Source organism: Lepeophtheirus salmonis, chromosome 14, assembly GCF_016086655.4.
Source record: "Lepeophtheirus salmonis chromosome 14, UVic_Lsal_1.4, whole genome shotgun sequence".
Classification (NCBI taxonomy): Eukaryota; Metazoa; Arthropoda; class Copepoda; order Siphonostomatoida; family Caligidae; genus Lepeophtheirus; species Lepeophtheirus salmonis.
Genome location: NC_052144.2, coordinates 43,281,311 through 43,305,875, shown reverse-complemented (window position 1 = coordinate 43,305,875; position 24,565 = coordinate 43,281,311). Strand labels below are relative to the sequence as shown.

Here is a 24,565-nt window from a genome sequence, read left to right as displayed (position 1 = left end):
TTTCTTTCATTTGGCTCTCTTAAGCTATTAAAGCCATATTTCCAGATTAGTAACCATGTATTTCTTACTAACTAAAATTAAAACAACATATTTTCGAGGAAGTTCAAGTTCAGAATCATAATATTAAACACATAATTCTTGAAAAAACCAAAAATGAAAGTTTAGTGTTGTTTCCCATGTTCTCATTTTAAAATGCAACAAAATCACAACTTTTCATTGTTGTACAAGAACGAAATGTGCTGATTTGTGCAGAATTTAATTCCCTAAGTCTAAACAGTATTATAGTAAAACTCTATCAGTTTCTGATTCTTCAGAGAAAGGCTATTAAGTTTTGGTATTTTTAAGAGGCTTTTCTAGGCACTTGGTGTGTGAAATATAAATACATCAATGAGTATATTTCAATGCCTAATGTTAAAAAAAACAATTGTGTTTTTCTACTTATCATTCTTAGAATTTGAGTCATCTTTGTTTAAGTAAGAAAATTGATGCTTTTTCTTCAGAGAATCGTAGCTCCAATAAAAACACATGAATAGAATGTAAGAATATTTTGATAGTTAAAGTATGAACTTTAAGAACACTCTATAAATACATATTGTTGTCAATTTTAGATCAGATCATCACAATATTCGAAGAATAAATTCCCTTTATGAGTTAATCTTGAAAGAAAAGTCTGTTTATTTCATTATATTAAATAAAAGAATTGTTTTTTTTGTTTTTTTGTAAGTTACATTTATTTAGAGATGGGCAGTTCTTGAGGTTAGGAACCAACTAGTCAATGCACATGGGTTTACAAAAATACATATATCTACAAATACAAAATATATATTAAAAAATATAAAGTCTGACATTTTGATAATAATCCTTATAAAAATATTGGGTTTTTGAGAATCATCATATTATAATACACAACTAAAGAGAAAATATGATTTAAATATTTACATTTTTTTTAACAACTTTTTTTTTTTTTTGACTAGACTCATGATTGAGTAGTAAGCGATGAAAGCAACCTTTTTTTATTTATTCTTCTATTCAATACACATAAAAACACACACATAACTGGTTTTAAGAGGGCTCTGCTTTTGACGGAGGCCCTGCACTGAATGCATTTGTTTCATAATTTAAATAAGAAAGTGCCCCGCATTTTATTTTATTAAAAAATATATATCAAATTTAAAAAAAGGGCTCTGCACATTTAACTTTGCCCCAGGCCTCCCTCACGCTAAAACCAGCCTTATTACACATGATGGTGCGTTGAAGAAATCAAAAATAACTCTAGTATTATTTATGTGTGAATATAAAAAAACGCTCTGATTATTTCTTCAACTGATTTGTCTTGCAAATAAATATTCCGAACTATCACTCAAGTTTTTTGTCCGATGGGAAGAAGGTGGAGAGGGAGTCTGCGCATTTTCTGCAAGGTTCAAGAATTCATTATATGATGAAATAATGGTTTGATGTCCATCAATTTGTAGAACTGGATCATTGCCACTACTTAATGCCCCTGTCGAAGGAGGAACTTCATCCGTGAAACTTGGCCTCAATTCACTCATTGAAGGAGTTTCCACCGTACCCAATGGGCTATCTGTAAACGTTGTACGAGATTGACTTGGACTACTTATACCATAAATATTCCCGTCATCCAAATAGCGTCGACGTCTTCTCGCCACTGCAAAGAAAACGAGGAGTGCAAATCCAAAAAGAACCAAAATCCCAATTGTTATAGACGCAATAGTACCAATTCCCATGCCTCTTGAATTTCGTATGGAACGGGCGTAGTTCAAGTCTTCTACGACTGAGGCTTCAACTATATTTGCAGAAGATCCTCCACCACTTAAAAAGTTTAGACCACTCTCATAGAGTTTATCATCCTCTGTATAGGAAATAATTTTGTTGTCCGGGATGTATTCTACATCGCTATAGACAGTTTCGGATGGTTCAAAAAGAGGAGCAGGGGTTGTCAACTCACTAATACTATTCGTACCATCTAATTCTTCTACGTTACTACTGTCTTCAATTTGATCAAGATTATTGATTTTATTGGCTGACGTGGAATCAAATACGGATTGAACTCTATTCTTCTGAAGATTCTGATTCCTTGACTTTTCTGTTGTAAATTGAACATTAATTGTCTCTGATATTGTCTTGCGAATTGTACCATTATCTTCTTTCCGAATCCATTTGTCAGACTCTGTTCTTGATGCCCCTTCTGTATCTTTGTAAACAAGTCTTTGATCATCGCCAGAAGTACTAAGTACTTCAGACAACTGTCCAAGCCCAACCTCAAAAGATCCATTTGTTTTCTGTTGATCGTCTGAATTTGAATCAATCTCAGTGAGTTGCTCATTTGGCAATTGTTGTCCAGGTCTTGTGTCTTGACTAATTTGTTCCGTTTCTATACTCAGCCGACTTCCAACATTATCTCGTCTTAAGTTGAAAATAGTTGTTGGGCTTCCAGGACGAATTCTTTTTTCAAGTTGCTCTCCACGGCCATTATTTGCGCCGACATTCGAAACAATAGAACCTAAGGGTATTTTATTTGGATCTTCTGGTTGTACGGTGGGATTTATGATGGGATTTGACGAAGATGAATTTGAAGAAGCTATTTCCTCATTGTGAATACCATGATGATCTCCATCGTTGTTTGGGGCATTATTTACGCTAGATTCTATTATAGAGTCCTTGATATCAGGAGTTGAACTATGAACAATTCCAATGTCTGAGTTTTGATTTGAAGTATCTTTTTTGCCATCAATTGTAAAGGTCAGTTTCTCTGAAGAATTATCAATATTTGCGTTGTTAATTTCTGTTTCTATTAAAGATTTATCATTATCAAGGACCGAGCTACGTAGAATTCCACTACTCCATCCACCACCTCCAATATCCAAGTTTTGATTTGAAGTTTCTTTTTTCCCATCGGCTGTAAAGCTATCGTTGGGCGAAGAATTTTCAACATTTGAATCACTGCTTTCAGTTTCTAAAATAGATTCCTTGATATCTGAAATGGAGCTATCAATAATTCCAGAGCTCCATCCACTGCCTCCAACGTTCAAATTTGGATTTAAAATATGTTCCTTACCATCAATGGGATGGCCGCCAGATTTTTCTGAAGTGTGTGAGTTATTTGGAGTGTCGGAATTTTGAAGAATTCCGAGATCCCATTCTCCTCCCCCGTTAGAAAAATCATCATGATTACCTTCTGGGGTTGATACAGGGATTTTTTTAGATTCCCAATCAGCAAAATCGCTTTCAGCATTAACCTCTCCTCGAATACTTTCAGAATCGTCGTTAAACGGAAAACCCTTATTAGGACTAAAGGGTTGGGCATTCCAATTTGTATTGAATTTCTCACTGGGCGGAGCTCCTACGTTCCAATTATCAAACTGAGTGGGGGCATCATTGAATTTGAATCGATCTGGCGTAAGAATCGGTCTTTTTCCTTGGTTTTCATTATTTTTTAAATGTATTATTGGTTTCTGATCTTTAACAGGCCTCCACTCTGATGGTTGATTTTTAGGGCGATTAGGTTCATTTGGTGATGAATGATGCATTGAATTGAAGGAAAGTGTTCCCTTATTGGTTTGTTCTTCAACAGATATCTTTAGTTCAGGAAGTTCATATGTAGGGTGGAGTGCGGATTTAATAGCAGACTGTAAGTCATCTTTAAGTGAATCAACTTCAAAATTTTGATTTGGCGCCACAGGAATCGTAAAATTAATATTATTTTCATCAAAAACAATACCGTTTTCTTCAATCTTCTTCCGAATTTCAGGATCATCAAGATTATTAAAACCTAGTGTTGTGTCTCTAAATTTTGCTATATTATTTGCCATAACAGTGGCTAAAATTCCAAGTATCACATTTCTTACACCTCCAACCAAATTAGTATAGGGATAAGGGGTTGTTGTTGTCGGATCTGATATGGATAAGGGCTTTACTTTTAAGGGCTGAGAGAAAGATTCTTCATTAACTGCTTTGTCCTTCGATGACTCAATGATTGAAAGGGGCCTTGTCGAAGTTAAATCTTCCTTATCCCCATCTTTCAGATTGACATTTATCACCTGTTTTGAGTTTTGATCCTTGATAAAGTCATTCTGATCTATATTAACATCCACAAAATCAGCTTCTTCCTTTTTAAATGTTGTATCCTGATCCTTTACATCAAGTTCTGGATTTAAGAAACCACCATTCACTATTAGTGGTAAATTAGTTCCTAATGGAACATTGAGGCGGTCATGATTCTCCTCATTTTCGTTCAACTGTGGAAGGCCAATTATGGCTGTTACATCATTTTTTATAGAGCCTGTTTCATTAAAGACTTTTGTTTCTTCAATCAAATCTGTTACTTGGATACTTGAATCCAGATTGCTTTGAGGTTGTTTATCAATAACAGTCAGGGGATCAAAATTAATTTTAAATTCAAAGTCTTGATTATCTGAGCTGTGTGGTAAAATTGAAATGGGTTTAGTATCTTGAGTTTCAAATTTCTTTTTTTTAAAATCAATTGATGCCTTATTAGATTGTTGAGAAGGCTTTACCAAAAAATCAGAATTGATTGCGTCTTTTGTATGTGCGCTATATTCATAATCATCGTAATATAAGTCATAAGAGTCACCTTTGATATATTCATAATCCTTATTTTCTACAAAATCCGGACTTGGAACAGTTTTTAAAATGTCATCATTCGTACGTACATCTAGGGTTGTCTCAGTTTTTTCATGTACATTTTGAATTGATCCTTGTTCATCATTTTGGTTTAATCCAATTGAGGACTCTGATAGCGTTTTGTCCAAGTTCTTGTTATGAACAACCTTTTCTTTTGTTTGATCAAAAAAGGGATTAAACTCTGTACTTGAAATAATTTCTAAATCACTATTATTAGAAACATCAAATACATTCTCATTTTGATCTATTCCAGGATTCTCTTCAATAAATCCCGTTATTCCAGGAAGTTCATCTGTATAATTGGGCTCTTCCTCCACAATAGTTGGATCTGTAGCCGGTACATTTACTTCATCAAAACTATCAAATAAATCTGATATGTCTTGATTGATGGATGTGACTTTCTCTTTGGTTTTTTCCTCTTTTTGGTCATGCCTATTTTTTTCTTTGAAGAAATCATCTGCCAATTCTGATCCATTGCCCAAAGGATCTCCTCCATTTTTATTCTCGTGTAATAAATTTAAAAAATCTGTTTCATTATTTACGGTGATATTAATTCCGAATTGAGGAATTGAGAGTACGTTTGTTTTACCAGGGAGTGGAATTATTTTATTTTGATGTTGGCTAGGATTCTTTTTCTCTGGCATCTCTGATACAGAGATTCCAAACATTGGCAAATCCAAAATGAAATTACTATCTTCCTTCTGATTTTCCTGTTTCGTGTTAGCTTCTTTTTTAATTTTATTGGCTAAAAGATCGATCACGGTCTTTTTCTTTTCCTCGGAGAGTGTTTCATTGGCCTTATGTTGATGCGAAAGGTTGATGTAAATCTCCTTTTCATTCTCCAAAGATGTGTTTGGGTATTCTGTTGGGATGGCAAACAAAAATATTTTCTTATTGCCACTATCTAATGATTCAACTCCTTCCACATTCTTGGGTATCAGTATAACGCCTACATCTTTTAATTCAGTCGGAAGATTTTCAACAATTTGTGCAGCTGCATCCTTGATTCTGAGTTGCATTTTGTTTTTTTTCTCCACGGTTTTCATAACTTCAGAAATTTGGTTCAAAACATGTTTTATTTTAGTTCTGGGATCATCATTATTCAGCTTTATTTTGATGGGTGCTGTAGGCAGTTTAAATTGTTGGTTATCTTTTAAAAATGATGGGATTTGTATCTTTTTATTGGCTTCTTTTACTCGTTGAGAGCTCAAATGAGGCTGTAGAACTATTTCATCCCCACCATTACTGATTAAATTCATTTCTCTGATGATATCCTCCACAACATTATTAAGTTCTTTCTCTCCTTCACTCAATTCCATTTTGTCAAAAGATTGTTGTAGAAGTTGATTTCTTACGGCAATTGCTGCGTTCTTACTTATGTCATCTAAGGAATCAAACTTAATAATGGGACTTTCAGATATTTTGCCTTGATTAAATAGATCTGTCTCCTCTACTTTTTGTACTGGAGTATTTGAAATGATAATAAGCGGCTCATTATCACGATTACTTTTGTCATTCGAGTTAATATTTTCGTTTGGCTCAACTGTAAAGTCCACTTTGAATTTTAAAGTGTCATTATCCTTCAATAAATCATATAGATCTTGAGAATTAACGATGGGAAGGACTTCAAGATCTCCTCCTATTTTACCATTTAATTCTAGTAGGGCAGTCGTTGTTAAGTTTTGAATGATTTCATTTGTAAATCCATTCTCTAAGAGGCTATTCATAGAACTGATTTGACTGTTACTTTTCTTCAATATACTTTTAAGAGTGTCTTCCACTCTTCTTGATACATCTTCTCTATTCAAATTTGATATATCAATCGCTAAAGTTGAATTTTCGGGCGTAATAAACTTGATAAAAGGATTCTTAAGTTTCAAAGTTAGAATTTTAGACTCTAAATCCCTTTCAACATATACTTGGTTGGATCCATCGGATGAATCAATATTTTGTGGTTTTACTACAATAACGTCTTTTGTATCTCGACTGAGAAGATATATGTCAGTTGATATTTTCTGGATGACTTCATTGATTTCCTTAGATGATGTTGGATACAGTTGAGGGACCAAACCGATTTTATCATTATTCTGCGGTTTGCTTGGAATTACAAGACTCAACAAAGTGTCTTCAATCCTTGATGTCATTTTATCTTTATTCTTTAAATCCTGAAAGTCAATCTCTACAATAAGATTTTCTGGTGTTGAGAATTGATTCTTTTCATCATGAGAAATTACCTCGATTGTTTTGTCCTGATTGTTTTGCTTCATAAAGATCTTATTTGAATCTCTGAAGGGAGATTTCAAACCGTTAATAGGTTTAATTCGAATAAGATTATCTTCGGGATTTATTTCAGAAGAAATCCTTTGAGCTATTTCTCTTAATGGCGTGGAGGATTTATCTTCTTCCCTGGGCTCCTCTGAAAGACCTTCTTCGGCAATGAAGTTGAGCATATTATGAATTTCATTGGGAATTTGGTTGGGAGGCAAAGCTTCTAGATCTACGGAGATTGTACTATTTATTGGTGTAATAAAAGTCATAATTTCTGGACTTTGAGATATAATTTGAAACACTCTTTCTCCAGAATTATTTTCTTGTATTACGGATACTTGACTGAAATCAGCTAAGCTTCTATTGCTATTCACTGGACGTAGTTGAATGGTTCCTGAGTGCTCTTCACCTATAAAACTCATTATTTGGTGAACTACATTATCAATTAAGTCAAGCTTTGCAGGTTTCTTTTTTTTGTGATTAGAAGAAACATGTATTGGAGGGTTTAATCTATTTGAAACAATTGAATTTTCTACAATAGCTCGAATTTCTTCAGGAATAAGATTTTGGGCGTTCAAAGACATGATTGGACTACTCGTGTTGAATGATAATTGAGGACTTGATGAGATAATAGCTATTTGTCCGTCGTTTTTTTTCAAAATAATAACATCACCTTGGATTACATCCCCATTTTGACAAGGAACAAAATTATTGATGGGCCGAAGCTCAATCATTTGTTTTGGAGTGTTTTTGAAAATTTGTGTTATATTTTGAACAATGCTTTTCATTTTTTCTTTACTGATTGGGCTATCTATTATACTAGAAATAGTTTGTTCAATCATATCATACGCGTCATTTTCCAATGGATCAATCAAAAGGGTCGTAGTGCCGTTAGGTGTCTTGAATGAAAAGTTGGGATTTGAGTTGAGTAAGGAAATAATTCCATTTTCAGATGTGTTTAGAACCTTTAAATCTGGTTCCCATCCAGGAAAATTAACTGGAATTAACTGAATCAAAGTTTTACGATCTGATTGAACAATCATTTCTGTTATATTCGAAGTAACATCTCTAATTAAATCTTGAGGGTCCTTTTCTAATTCATCCGAGAAAACAAAAACTTGATCACCTTCTTTGGGGAGAATATTCAATGGAAAAGATTTTAAGATATCTGAAAGATTTGTGTAATTTGCATAGTCTGGGTTAAGGAATTCAAATTGATACTGCTTGGAGTTGAGAATGTCAAAAATTGGATTTAAGCAATGAGTAAATGTTAAGTTACATCTTTCATCCCCTTCCCCATTCTCCATTCTACAAACATGGGCTCCCAAAACACATTCAGAAATTTGTATCCGGTCCTTTTTCATGTAATTAATTACATTGTCGTCACCTATACACTTACGCTGTGCCTTTAAACATGTTTTATCTCGAATGCACCTTATGCCTTGAAGACAAACTGCAATTTTGAGCTGTAGCTCACCCGGAGATTCAAATGACATAACGTCTTGTAAGTCAGGGAAAGGATTGTGGAGTACCTCCTTGGATTCATTGATGGCTTGGAAACAAATGTGTTGATTACACTCAGTCGCAATTTCTGACAGACTATCTCTTATTTTCTCTTTTATATGATCAACAATCGGATCTCTTATCGAGGATTGACCTTCACCCCCAATTTTTATATTTGATGTACTAAAAATCACGGTTGCATTGTCCAAATCTGGAAATCTGTCAATTACATCAATAGGGCCTTGACCGGAGACTGAATATTCTGTAGAATTATCTATCTCATTGGTTTTTATTATAACGACTATATCTTGGAAGATGGGAAGAGTCTCATTATCTTGTAGTAATTCGTATATACTCGTGTTCATTGGTAGGATTTCAATACCACCAAAGGCATTATCTAGAGCTCCAAGGACATTATTTGTGACGTTTGTCAATACATTCTCTGTGTTTGGTACATTTTTAATATCATTTGCAATATCTGTCAAGCCCAGGAGAAACAAGAAAGGTTCTAAATGAGAATTTCCCACTGATCCAGAGCCATGACTTGTGCTTCGAAGGAGTGGAAGAGCGGAAATGGTTATATCATTTGGTATAATGATATCAGCGCATATTTCATATTTTTTTTTGACAAAAATAAGTACTAATTGAACCATCTAAGTGACATAATATATCATCAATTGCACACTCGGAAAGTTTTTTCCGCACTGGATTTGGAACAGCGCTTAAGTCTAATCCTTGATTGCATTCACTTTGTAGAGTAAAACAAGTGTTGTTATGCTCTCCATTACATTTGGATCCTTCCAGACAAATTGCGAGTGAATAACTTGTTCTTGCTGTTGTGTTATAAAATGAAATATCTATTTTGGGATGAGACAAAGAGGAGAGTCGTGAGCTAGTGGTTAATGCTCGATTAGCCATCGTTGTTGAGGGCCTGATTGTGGTCAAATCAACGTCTTTTGATGAAATCACAACATCTGTGGCAGATGTAAGTCGATTAACCTTGCAAAATTCATAAAATTCATTGCACATTTCAAAACCAGGCTCAAGTTCCACTGAGCATAGAATGAATTCAATACGACACTCAAACACACGAACTCTATCTTTGGGTAAAACAAAGATAAGAAGTTCCTTTTCCATTTCCCTCATACAACTAAAGGCCAAATTTTGACAATTTCTTTTCGGACTCTTGTTTTCACAGGAGATGGCCTCAAAGCAGGCTTGAATTTCCTCTTGTATCTGGGGAGAGGATGTTGGATATCTTTCACCAAATTGGATTTCCAGACCAAATGTGGGAAGAGTTGGAAGGACTGCTTCTTCTTTATTAAGACAATCATAGACAGGCTCACCAGGAACATTCCCTCCAACACCGTAATTACAAACGAAAAAGTTTTCATACTCTCCTTCCGGATAGAGATCATCCACATGGGACCCCATTGGAAATTGAATCCATCCACAGCCAACATGTGTTGTTCGACCCCAAATAATTTGGGTCATGAGACTTCCATCTGCATCATCAACCTTTTGAATAAATAATGAAATTATTATTTTTTTTTTTAAATTTTTGGGATTTCAGATTTTGATTATTATGATGACTGAGGGATTGTCATTTTCCCACAGCTTTCAAACAAAACAGTCAAAATATATTTATATATATATATATACATTTACAATTTTAAAATATTAAGCATGAGAAAATTATATTAAAACACAAAATCCTCCAATAAGATACAAATATAGCATGTACACGAAGCAATTAATTCGTATTAATCTATGCAGTACAACACTTTACCTACTTTATTTTAACATTATAACAACGTACGGTTTATATTTGCTACATAAGTTTTAGAATTCTTGATTTGAGTAGTTTGACGATTTATTTACAAAATCTTCATTGTACATATAGAATAATCAATGAATTATTTATCAGGGAACATAATTTTTTTGTCTCATAGAAAGAGGGCTCAAACCAAGTGGGTTTTTATAAATGACAAATTTAATTTAAGAGATTTGTGTCATGGAGAAAATTATTCATTTTATATATAAAAATAAGGAAAAATAGTGTTTTTGTTATTATTTATAAGAGAAAATCTTAATTTCTTAGCAAAAATCCTAAAGTTATGACTTTAAAAAACTATCAAATATATTTGAATTTGACAGATAAAAAAAACCAAAAAAGAAACAAACGATCAACATTTTTGTACTTAAAAATGGAAAAGTACTAAAATTTCAAAAATTTGTGGAAAGTGACAAAATATGGTTAAATAGATCAAAATTCATCTTATAATATGGAAGCAACGTCTGTGGCTTATACTGACTTATGGTATGTCATTCGAAAGATGACTAATCATTACTCGAATAATTAATATCTGAAGATTCAAGTTAAAATCGAATTTTCTCAAAAAATAAAAAAAAAAAAAAATATCATGACTTGAAATACATATTAATGCAAATATTACATATCCGCATACGTGGGTCAAGCCCCTTATAGATGAAATCAACGGCTTGAATGTTCACATGTTATTTACAGTAGTACATGGTTATGCTTAATAACCCTCTCCTCTTTAAAATCTCTATTACTATGAGAATACCCCACTATTGAATAACTGGAATTACATAACTATTGTAAAGCCAAACCCTTTATCTACTTAGAAACACTTAATATGACTACTACATATTGAGAATGTCAACTAATAGAAGAAGACAGTATTCACATGGGCGGGAATATTTGAATGACTCAAATTATTATTATCATAAAATAATTTGAATATTTTGTGTTTTAATATAAAAATTAAGGGCTTAAATGATGTTACTTGGATATGTGGATTATTATATGTATATATATGTAAGTATACATTGTAGGTAAATATGTGGCAAGTTACGATAAAACATTTTGGAACAAAAATCAAGAAGAAGATAAGGGATCTCAACTCTTCTGGGAAGAGTGGATATCTACCTAATAACGTGGACTATAGGTTAGATCCTTTGCTTGACTTAATTTGACCCCAATTATATGACTTTTTCTACATAAATAAAATCTATAAATTTTAATTTCTTTCATTGTAACGATGCATTTTTCCACTTTAAGAGCAATTTGCATACCCTTTAAAGAGTTAATCGTAGTTAATAACTTCTTGATAAAAATTACGATAATTATTCTATATGAAAGAATACATAATTATTCATTCATTCTTATTTAAAAAAAAAACCACACACATTATAGAATCGCATATTTGATTAGAAAAGAAAATAAGATGTCTTACATTAAATTCTTTTATATATCCTGGTTGAAAGTTATTGATATCTTTGTACCAAAGATCATCGATGATTTTTGAAAAATTTACATTCTTTGTAAGGGCCCATGCCACATTTTGACCCACACCGGGAGGACCGTTGAAATTTTTGGTAGTTCGATCCATTCCTCTCTCATGGAAAATCTTTGGATACATATCATTATGACCATAAATGACATTGGCACATTGATCAGCCCAAATTTGTGCAACTTCTGCAAGATCATTGTCCCATCTACATAAAATAAATGGTGATGATTTCTGGATTCACACTTTTTTTTGGCTACACACTTACACAACCAAAAATGTTATCTACAGAATAAATAAAAAATCCGCCTACCTTAACATTTGAAGACAGTTTGTCGATGGCCAAGAGGGTCGTTGCTTTTGTTTCACCTGATTCCTATAAATATTATGCCGGTCGAGAATCTCCTTCTGAAGATCAATGTCTGATATGCCTCTTCCGCTAGGGCTTACACTTTTAGGGCACAAAGGTCCAATTCCACAGTATTTACAACCCGTATGAAAATCCCCTCCGAAGGACTCTCTACAGTATTTATCACGAATGGAGGGATTGCAGTACTCAAAGAGAGAGAGAACGGACGCAACTTGACTCAGGAGCACGCACAGTAAAAAAACTATGGATTTCATAATTATGAATGGATATTTGTATGACGTTGAATTTACTATTATTATTTATTTTTTGTTAAATTAAAGATGAACAACATACTACACTTTTTTACTAACAAAATTTGTATATAGAACCATTCTCGACTTGTGTCTATTTACTAATAATAATGGTAGAATTTATTACCATGTGAACTCATTGGGCTAATACCCAACACTGTTGCGCTGCGAAAAAGACAAGTAACTATTTCGTCGGGCAAGCACGCGTTCTACGCATAGGCATAATTTTTTAAAGACGCGTCTCTTTCAGGCCTTTAGTGAAACTTCATATTCTTTTTTATTATTTCATTTTAGTGGTTCACTACCAAGACAAACCAAGATGATTGATGATGAATTAATACTCTGTTTCCTTCTCTCTTTATATTTATGTTTCTCGTATAATATAATTTTTTTGGAACTTCCTTTTCTTTCTTTTATCCGACGAGTTGAAAAGATAAGAGCAAGATCCGTTACTTATGTACTCCACACTAGAATTTTATCATTATAAATATAATAATTATTCTTATCCATCCAACAACCTGTCTAAAGAAAACTTGGCATTTTCATAACCATTAAACAAATTTGTACGTAAATCATTATTAGCACTTCATAACCATCCAAATATGAATATCTATGTATTGGTGTTGGATTCGAATCAATATTTTGTAGTTTGTAGTTTTGAGTTAGGGGTTGAAGTGAATCCCTAGAACAAATTATCAACTTTCTAGAGTGCTCCTTCGAATCGAGTTTGTCTAAGGATCATATTTTTGAGTTTTTTCCAAAGTCAAGTTCATGTTTGGGCAGTTTACTCATTTTCAAATGCTGAGTCGAGTTGGAGTTTTTACGTATTTCCACATGGTAATTGTAAATGGGTTGCTCCTTTTCAGGTATCAACTTTTAAAGAGCGTCTGTACAATGTTTTTCTCTGTCCTTTTGAGCAGAGATATTATATAGAAATTTTCATAATCATTGTTTGAGTGTTTCGAGTTTTGATTATGATTCAAACTTAAGTAAATCTAAATATTTTCTAAAAAACAAACAACATAGTTCGCGGAAAAGCGAGTCATTTTAAGAAAATTACCGGATTTTCTTAAGTCATTTTTTTTTTTTTTTTTTGAGTTTGATATTAGACGGATCCAACACTAATATTTCGTTTCCTAAATATTTTTACTTTTAACTACAACTACATGCAAGCAAAAAAATTGCAGACACGTTCAATATAAGAACTAGTGTCTATGGAGTGGTTATACTGACTCACCGGGCCTTTTTTTATGCACATTCCATAAAAATGTTATTTAGTAAGTGAGATAGTTCATAATTAATTCACACTTTGACATATATATCTCAACTTGTAATTGAGATTTGACTTCCCTTTTTTTGAGCAGCTCAAAAAAATGTTCAACTTTTCGTACAGTTATTGAAACGACTGTCACTGCGATATCAATTTTGTATCTCTAATGACCGCTCTTTCCGGGGGCAAGTTAAAACAGATCTCAGACATGTTTAGAATGTTGTGATTATCAACAGCGTATTACAATATTTGATAATTGTGGGATTTATAAAAATTTTAACTTCATTTCTACGTAGAGTATTTTTTTTACAATGATTATATTTTCATGTAAAAGGTATGTTTGATGATTTTTTTTTCTATATATCTGGATGAAGTTTAAAGTAGTTCCAATTTATCGTGGACACCCTGTATCATAAGTATTGTTAAGATAACTGATAACTTTTTAATGATGTAATATAGTTCCCTATCATTGCTTTAGTTTACGATCTATTGCTAATCAAATATTCATCAAAATGCTAATTGAGTTACTAATCCAAAATTTCATTTCTCTGTTGGTCTGCTATCAATAATACCACATGCTAAATTTTAAACAAATCTGTTTCCTCCTGAAAATTCATCATGGAATCACCCATTTATATATGTATAGATATTAAGACTGAAACGTTGTAGTATTGAACTGTGAATCGGTCCGATACGACCATTATTGTGTTCTTCTTATGATTCACGGTACGTTACGGTATTCGTATCATGCAAAATAATATTATTAGCAACTGTCGTGAAAGCAGATAGATTGTGTATATTAGATGGACTGTGGCGATGATCGTCTTTTACCATACAAATTTGAATTTAGATTTGTGAATGTTTTTAAATTCTTGATGATAATAGATGTCTTTATGGGTTTTTATTTTTGTAGATAAATGATATTTTGAAAGATTTTATAATTGAGGAAAATAAATAATAATGATTTATTAATAAATGTTTAAAACTCTACATTCGTCTTTTCTTAAGGTTTTAAGACGACCAATTAGAAAATCAATTATGAATATTTACCGTGGTATAAATCGTCAATGCCATATCACGTTTTTTACAGTACCATGAATTGTATTTACCAAATAAGTACCTGTATAATAATGTTAAAAAAAAAAAACACACAAAGAATTTTTATTTATAAATACAAATAGTTTAATTTTCAGCAACAAAATTCTATGAAAATTGGATCAGATCAACATTACTATATAATGAGTCATTATATTTGTTGAAATAGAACGATTAGTATATTAATAGAAAAATAAGAAAAATGTAATTTGCTAATAAGTGACCTAACTGAAAATACACACAATATTTTTCAAAAACACTTTTACATAAACTTTCTGTCAAATCCTGTATAACTAGTGAGATAATTTTTACTTATTTTTTTAAAAATCTATAAAAGAGGTTATAATATCTTTTTTTTTATAGATATCATAATTTCGAAAATTATGAAGTGTTGATTTAGTGCAATGTTCGAATATTTAGATTAGATACTGATTTGGGTTTTTATAAAAACACACATCATAGAACTTAAGTAGAGTGATCACTTTTTTTAAAAATAAAATAGTCTGCTAATGCCCAAAACTAGAAATATGGCATGTCTAAGGATGACAAAAAAGGTCTTTCTAAAATTCCCCCCGACCATTTGAAAGATTTTTGCTAATTTTAGAATGAGTTTGTTATAATAATTTGGTTATTAAAAAAATTAATTATTTTTCCAATAGATGGCCTTAGTAATGTGTATCTTGCGTTGTACTGTAACAACCGATCACCCGGTATTTTTGATTTCGTCGATTCTGTTTCGGTAATTTTGATGTCAAAAATGAAAGACCAATTATCCAAAATATGGATAGGATAATAGAAATCGGCGAGGCCAACCGTCGTGTAAGCATTGTTTAAATTTCCAACGAGATAAATATTTATGAAAAAAAAAAACTCCATACAAAATAATGGATTTCTTTTTATGACACCTTACGCATTGAGTTTCCATATGTATGTCTCAAAAAATATTTTAATATGTTACGCTATTATGTTCATATTAATTTTCAAATAACCAATGATATCCGAAATTTTTGATCACTAATTTAATTTCAATTTGATTTGAGCCAAGATAAATCTGTCTTGAGACTTTTTAATTTTTTTGATAATACATGAATTATTTTGTTGACTGTTTGCTAGTGTTGTGCAAAGGTAATTTGCTTGGCGCACATGTATTTATATTTAAAATGGGTACTGTCATAGTAATTCGTTTCAAATATAGTGATGTCTTACTTCACTGTATAAAATCCTTCGGATATTTCTTATCAAATGAGGAAAAAATCAACGATTTATATCCAAAAATATTTCAATCTAGGCTCGCAAGAAAGAAAGTCCTTGATGATCATCGGGAAAATATTTTTTTAATTAATGTATTTCCTGATGTATAATAATTTTTGATAAAAAGATATTTAATTCCCGTGACGAAGACTAAAAAATTTGCCAACATAAAAATCTATTGTGAATATTTATTAACATAATAATACTTTCTAAGTGATAAACACTCTACATGTCTTTAACTATTATTGTATCACGCAACCATTTATGTATACGAAAGAAACATAAAAAAAGGCCCAAAATCAGCTGGTAGTTAATCAATTCTTCCAACTCTGGAATTATTATTCAATACTTAATTATGGGTAATTTTTTAGAGCTTCAAAATTACTCATTCTAATACGACTAAAAATACGTTCAGAATACCGATTAGGAGAAAAGAAGGAGAAAAAACGAGAGCTGACAACAAATACTGGGTATGTTTTTGTGTTAGGGATATACCGCCGTGTCTTTTTGAATAAAAAAATTTGTATTTTCCCAAGACTTATGCACTTATCACTACCCGGGAATCCAGTTTGTAAAAATCGAATTGATTCTTTAAACTACGTACAAAATCCTATTTTAAGTCCTTTTGAATCTTCCTTTACTCCCCTTCAAATCCTAGACCGAGAACTTTCCTTGGTTGTTTAGCCCAATCCAACCTTAAAATTGATACATTCGCGAGAAAAAATATCCTTTGTCCATTGTAATTGGTACATATAACAATATGTAGCACATTTTAATAAAGAAAAATGTCGTGCTTAGGTACAACGAGTGAGTGTTCTAGAGACTAAAGTACTCCTTGGCTCATCACATAATATTAAAAAAAAAAAAAAAAATCCGGATGTTTTAATTATTTTTTCATTTGTAAGGAATGGACCATCTAAGTATTGATTAGTAACGTGTGAGTGTGTTGATGAAAAATGGATAATAACACAGAGGATTTGTTGGGGGGAGTTATTTTCTATATTATTAAAACTCACTTTGTCTGTTTTGCGACGCTTAATTACTCCAGGTAATGCAAGCTACTACTACCTCTAGTCAAACTATAAGTCTCAGTGAACAAATTGAATATTTTATAAATAATGACTCATAATCGTAATACGATCCAATTTTTATATAATTTAGATGTTGAAAAATAAACTTTGTGTTTATTAAAATTGAACTATTTTCATAGAGGTTTTGTCTTGCCCAGTTATAGATATATTTGGACTGACACAGTATGAAAAAGCCACGGTACGGTACAACCCATGGCTCACTACTCACAATTCATTACATGCTATAAAGTACATATTTATAATTGATTTTCGAATTGGGGGTCTTAAAATGTTAAGACAAAGTTTGCGTATTTATAATCCCTCATTGACTGTTTATTTTTTAACCAAAACATTACTAATTTTATTAGAGCAATCACCATAGATTTCAATAACCATCATTTTGAAGAATCCATGATTAATTTATCTCTGTTTCATTCGTTAGATTAGTATTATGCTATGAATACATTCAACGTATAGGTATTAGGTTGTTTTCTACCCTCCAATGACTTATTTTTTCAACTTTTTTTTGGTAGTTCCATGTTGTTATATTTTTTCTTTTAATACACACACAAAAAAAAACATATGCTAGTACTACATGTTATTATTTAATGATGAATCAGCTTGAAATTTTATGCGACAAAGAAAAAAATCCTCATTTCGTGTACTATCAAAAAAAAAAAAAAAAGATCTACCAAAAGAGGAAAATTTTCTTTAAATAATTTGAATCTTTTTAATCCCCATGTTTATCTACTGTTGTTTAGGGTTGTGTTTTTTTAAAACCTAACTCACTCAAATATATAATTATAGTATTTGAGTAGAGTTTTTGTTGTTGAGAATAATGCAAGGGATTTTTAAAAGTCCACACAACAAGGTGTAAACAGCCTCGTTTGTCCCGTGGACAATGTCTATCCTGGAACATAGCTTAAGAGCACTGGAATACTAATATCCGTAACAAAAAATAAGTTATATAATTAATAAAACTTTCTGTTAAAAGTATAATATAAAAAAAAGAAAAATATTCTCGTTTTTTCCTTCACGAATACATTTCCTCTTGTCTTGTCTGCCGAAATCAGTACAGTTCAATCCTGTCTTATTTCATGCCGCATTTCGTTTATTACATTTTTTTATCTTTGTCACATTTCGTCGAGAAAGTAAAGTATTGGCTTTAGTCTGACGAAACATTCATTTCCTCATATTCATGGCAAAAGTATTCGTTTTTTTTCCTTGTCATAGCTGACGAAATAAACATTGATCTAATTGAACATTGACCTATGTTCCTTACTCCCGAAATCCATTTTTTGTCGTCTCCAATCTCCTCATGTATGTGATTACTTTGAGAACTTATATTCTTTATAAAAAAACCTTGCTTAGAAATGATAATGATACCCCTAAATATATAATTCTATTGAACTATGCCTTCAATGGAAAACTAAATCATTTTCCGTTCCTCAGTGGCAGAAGCAGTCATAGGAAGAAGCAATTACTTTGTTTCTGTTTAGTCATTTTCTGTTTATTAAGCTGCTACAAATATTAAATGCGCTATAAATCAAAACAAGAAATAAACATGATTTTTTCATTTCACTTACTTCGAAAAAAAAAACGGATTTTATTTTCCCTACCATCATATGTACATAAATGCATTCAAGCATCGAGTAACAAAAAAGCATGTAATATATATGTATACTTGAGTACTGAAAAAATGGTGGGTTCTTTTTTATGCAATTAACAACTGTATAAACTGTATTGTCTTTACTGAATAAATGAATTTATTTATTTACTTAAATGTTTTCTTTAAATACTGCAAAAATAGTTTATCTAATATAAATACGATTGATACAGAACAATTGAAAAGTTAATATATATATATGATGCTCTACAAAAGAGATTCCTTACACGGGCTTTGTAGTAGATCCTTAAGGCTCCTCAATGTAAATTTAAAGATACGAAGATGAGTATCATGTTTTATGCGCCATTCTATACTTCCAGTGCGCAGTACTTTCGGTGGCTAAAAAACATTTTTGAGTAATTGTATTCAAGCTATCAGTTCAAATCAGTCTGGGTAGAGGTTACTTGACTTTTGAGAATTGAAGTGTGTCTCTTAGTATGAAATTTCAATTCGTTTGCTAATATATCTACGTGCTTGCATATTTACTGATGTTGAGGATACTGAATTCACTTATCAGGTACCGAGTCTCCTCTTCCGAGTACCTTTAAAAATAAATTGAATAAATTATAATCGGAATTGAATAATCAGGAATCTCCTTGTTTGGCACACATACAAAGAAATGAAGGAACTTAATTATTATCAGATATTGAATTTCACTTGTTTAATTGTGATAGGTTCACATAGAAGGGATATTGACATATCTTATCAGCATAAATCTAACTTTGACATAGAGGGTTGCTATAAATTTCCGTCCCATCAATTTTTCGGCCTTATCTTTCACTACCTGGGCATTTTTAAGGATTCATTGGGAAGTACAAATTTGTTCCGAGTTCATTTGACTTCATTCATATTAAAATGAAGTACAGTATGCAACGTGGAATTTGTGAAAACATTTCCTTCATCACACAGCCAAGCAGGGCTCCGGATTAAGTCCTCCAATGGTCTCGTTAACAAGAGTTAAAAGTTGAAGGACTACTGAATCAGCTTTGAGATGCTAAAAAAAGGTGTGAAAGTGATGTGAAGTCAACTTGGCGAATTTCTGTCACGTCCTCCGTCCTCACCAGACTACAACCCTCTTTATTATAGGATCTGGGGAGGCATCGAAAGACCTCTCATATGAATGCCATAAATACTGCCGGTGAGAAGGAGTTGGCGGCTGACATGTCGAATGAATACGTGAAGAAGACTTGCAAGGCCTCTAGGCCTAGGATCGAGACTGATCACTTTGAGATTTAATTGTTTATGTATAGTAAAATAAATGTATAAAGTTTCATTGTCTTGTTACTTCTACTTTTTGAGATTCTTTATAAAGTTATGCTTGAGAAAATGGGCTTAGAATTGGACACACTCTAACAATTTTTTGAAATCCTTCTTCATTATTCACTTTGTTTTTGAGAAAAAATATATTGGTTACATCATCATCAAACAAGGAGGATGAATAATAAATACCATCAAAGAATAAGAGGCAATTTTTAATTAAAGTTTTTGTGAGTCTTGTTCTTCTTCCTTTTGAATTATTTCCGCCTTTTGTCGTTAAATAAATAAATTATCACGTAATTGGGTATTTTTTTTTTTTTACTTTTATTTTGCCTTTATTTTGTATGTGTGTGTGTGCATTAAAAAATAAAAAAATAAATCACAAAAATAAGACTTCCTGAGATACATACGTCAAAATGTGTATACATACAACACAAAGCCTGAGTTGGATTATTTAAAAAAAAACTCTTCTGTTTTTTTAAGAAGCAGTGTTTATCTACCCTCAAGCAACCAACAGCTACACCAGTAAGTACCCCTTGTAAACAACAAGAACCTAGCACTAGATTAGTACGTATGTGTGGATCAAGGGTGTTCCCATACTGTTTATTTTGATTAAGTTATTATAGCCTAAGAGATCTTTCTTTATGTCATATTGATGGATGAGACACATAGAAGAAAATAAACATAATCAAAAAGGCATTTTATAATATATTAGTTTAAAAAGTTACATTTGACAAAAAAAAAATCATCTAATTAATTTGGAAACAAGAACAACCTCAGGTTCCTAGATAAATGCTCAGATCCTTTCCGTCCATTAAGCCTATATTTTTGATGCAAAGTTCTAAGGAATAGAAAGACATCTTGAGAGGAGATCAGTCCCTTTTACATATTTGTCCCATCAACACAAAAGCATGCTCGAATGATTTTTCTCAAAGTTATTCGACAAACTACCATCAATTTCTACAAACTACAAACATTTGATTAGGGATGAGTCTAGTATCACTACTCAAATGGACAGTTAAAACGACGTCAGACACTCCTTTTCTAAGTAAAACAAGGTTGATTTAGTATGAAAAAGAAGAATCCACATTTATATTACATAATAGGTGAACATTTTCAAAAATTTGAATTTTATTCAAGCTCAACACTACTACAAATATATATCATGGATCTACCAACGTATCATTAGGACCATTGTAGAGCTTTTGGCCAATTTCTTTTCATCAGCTATTCCCGCTTACCCATGAGAAGATTAATCATCCAAGGGGTACATTTTGAAGAGTGAAATTAAATGCAAGCCCCTTTCAAAAATGAACAATGAAACGGTTGCCTCAATTATAATTTGTCTCGAATAATTAACTGCCTGCTCACACCCCTTCTGAGCGTGATTGTGAATAATAAGTCTATGAAAAAAAAAGCATGACGCAAGGATCCAAGTAACATTCTTGTACCTATAGTAAATGGCAATAAGTACATATGTATTATAAGAGAAACATGGGACATTTGTAGTATAAATATATATATATACATACATAGGTCGTAACTTTCCAAGCAAGTATTTTATTTTCTTACAACGTTCCGTTGTTTTTCTTTCCCTCTCTTTATTTTTTGCAATTTTTGGGTTGAATAATCTCTCTACTCTAATAAGAAGCAGAGAGAGAAAAAAAAATTAGCAAACTCTGCCATGTGAAGTCGATGAAGCTTGCTCTTTGCTTAAAGCATATTCTGTGCACAGGGTGCGTATGTAAAAACTTACGGTATGATAACTTACAGAAAGTGAATATGGTATATACTATAAAATATTTTAAACAATCTATATTATAAAATATGTTCTCCACTAGCCTCGAATCTGGCCCTACACTTGGGACAAGCCTTAATATCAGTATCTTCAGGATATGATCCACTCTTTGGTAATGAGGGCCTTGAGAAATTGCACATTTGGATAGGGTATAAGTTTAGTCTTTGTCTCAATCGTTCCCCACCATCAAACATATAATCCAAGGAGCTGAGGTCTGGTGATAAAGGTAGCCCGAAGTTGTGTTGATATAATCATACAAGAGTTATTATTATAATATTACATTTTATTTTGTGAAATTAGTTAATTGTTTTTATAAAAGTGAGTTATAATAATAAATTAATTTTATTTATAAATATATTCCAACGTAGACGCTCAAAGTGCAAAAAATCATTTCTTTAACTCTCCCTGTATTACTTAATCCCTAAAACTTTGCAACTCTACAATGCCCTTGGTCCAGAAGTTGGAAAATGTTCTCCTGACATAATTTTTGAGGATTTGCATAGTTTCATTTATGACAGACTGGGTTCATGGAATAGTTAATAGCATGATTCTATCTAAGCATTAGTACAACCACTGTGGCTTGAAGAAGTAGGAGACCTCTTCTTGCAGTATGCACCTAGAACAGCGAAGACCTAGATGAACCTCTGTTGCCTATCGTATTTACTATTTGTCTAACAAATATGAAACAATGTAACCGGAAATATTTCCGTACGCACTCTGTAGATATGTATATGCTTATATACATATGTATATTGGTATCCAAACAGGAGGAGAATACCTGCTTCAATTCGTTATAATTGGATTACTACCATCATCACTAAGTAGTAAGATATAAGAATTAAAAAAAACGACTTATGATGTTATAAAGGATTAATCTAACAAGTTCAAATTAAGAGAGTTTTATATACAAAGATTAATAGAGACTTATGAATAAGACACTATTACCTTCTCTCGGGGAAAAAACCCCACGTATTTGACAAATCAATCCAAAAGTGAATGGACTACTTTTACATTCTCAATTAAATTATCTTACATTTCTATTCATTTAATTATATTGATAAATCCATCGAAGATATCTCAAAAAATCCTGGAACATTTGATATAAAAATGATATCATATCGATAATATTGTGACCCGTTAGGACAGAAGCAAGCTGAAATAGTTTTTCTAAAAGTTATGTTTGAATAGAGACTTTGTATTCTTCCATGAATAATTATCGTCAATTTCTATTCAAAAGTAAGTTTCATTAATCCTAAGGATCAAAAATTATTCGTCACAATTAAAAAACTATAAATTGTGAGATTTAATTTCAAAGAGGTCATATCGGAGGTAAACAAAGTCTCAAATATTAAATGAAAGCCTTATAACATAATTAATATCCCAGGGTATCTTTATCCGATTCATAAATTTTGAATATAACACCCATATTTGACTGAAAAACGGATACAATATAACACAGGGCGTTAAAATAAATCGGTACTTGTGTGCACCGATGATTTTTTTATCATGCAGCTGTATGATGGCTTCTCTTTTTGTCGGCAGAAACATTGTTGTATCAACAAACTTTACTCAAGTTTTGAGCATCATGGCGACAGCTGCTTCAGATATAAATAAGATTGAGTTTACAATTAATAGGAACGGAGTTGTGCTGTAACATTGATTTTTGTCCACAAAAACATGATGATTTCAAATCCGAAGTTCCAGCAAATCGGTGGAGATCGGCCTTAGCTCTTGGAACGAGACTCAGTACCGTTTCATCTCTTTGACAGGTTGTGCAAGTGGTTGAGTGAGCATTGCTATGACTTCATTGGGAAGGAAATATGGGCTCCCACATACGGATCCTTATCCGTTATATTAATTTGTCTTAGGATAGGGTGAATTTAACACAAATCGAACATATCATGCCATCAAGGTTACAATGCCCAACATGAAAAGATCTACCTCGTCAACGCCTTCTCCTTCTTCCGGTCCTGAATCCAGACCTTGATGGATTCAGGAGGCAAATACGTTAGATCAGCTCTTTTTCAACATGTATATGTACAATTGAAGGTAATTTTCGGGTAAATCCCCCGAAAATGTAGCTTTATTGACCCTTTAAAGATTTTTGATAAATGTCCCGAGTTGATCTTCACATCCTAAATTGATATTTATAATTTAAAACAACGGATTGAGTATTTGTCATTTTCTTGATGTGAGATTCAAATGACTGACACACCACATATGTAATATTTGAATGAGGAAATTCACCGTTACAAAGAGTCAACAGAGACATACAGAGTACGAACTTATCAATTTCTTTTCGTGGGTCTATTTTAATTATGCATTTTCTCTGTCTATCTGTCTCTCTGTCTGTGATTCCCATCAAACACCACATCTACCTATGTATAGGTACATATTCAAACGGAAGCTACTTACATGATACAATTCTAAGAATGTTGTTAGTATCATACCTACATAATAATCATTGTACATATATTTTTATGTTTTAAATGAGAAATAAGATTTCCGCTTTGCTAAAATTGTACAAAATATTTACGGAAAAAAAAATAATATTACTTCGACGCAAAATTACAGAAAATGCACTTTATGTATCTACGTGCATAAAACATGCTTTTATGTTTACAAACAAACTGATTGAAAAAAAAGAAGGAAAGAACTCAATTAAGTTGTCCACTCAAGAATTTTTATTTGATTCTTCTTGAAGGGACAAGGAAGTCAAATCTATTGACATTTGATGTAAAATAATGTCAA

General features: G+C 32.0%; 2 protein-coding genes across 2 annotated transcripts in view; one reads left to right on the top strand and one right to left on the bottom strand.

The window, feature by feature from the left end:
• Positions 1-24,565, top strand: part of LOC121129720 (heat shock 70 kDa protein 12A) — a 212,442-nt gene that overhangs the window by 27,331 nt on the left and 160,546 nt on the right. The window lies entirely within an intron of this gene.
• On the bottom strand, positions 652-12,569 carry LOC139907193 (uncharacterized). The gene is made up of 3 exons (XM_071893430.1): positions 12,061-12,569; positions 11,694-11,955; positions 652-9,951 (listed from the first exon to the last, which is right to left on the bottom strand). The coding sequence occupies exon 3, from the start codon at positions 9,084-9,086 to the stop codon at positions 1,320-1,322; it is 7,767 nt and encodes a 2,588-aa protein (XP_071749531.1). The 5' UTR covers positions 9,087-9,951; positions 11,694-11,955; positions 12,061-12,569; the 3' UTR covers positions 652-1,319.

What these genes read in the sequence shown, in the direction of transcription:
- LOC139907193 (XM_071893430.1), bottom strand. Translation starts at nt 9,086, where the DNA reads ATGGTTCAATTAGTACTTATTTTTGTCAAAAAAAAATATGAAATATGC.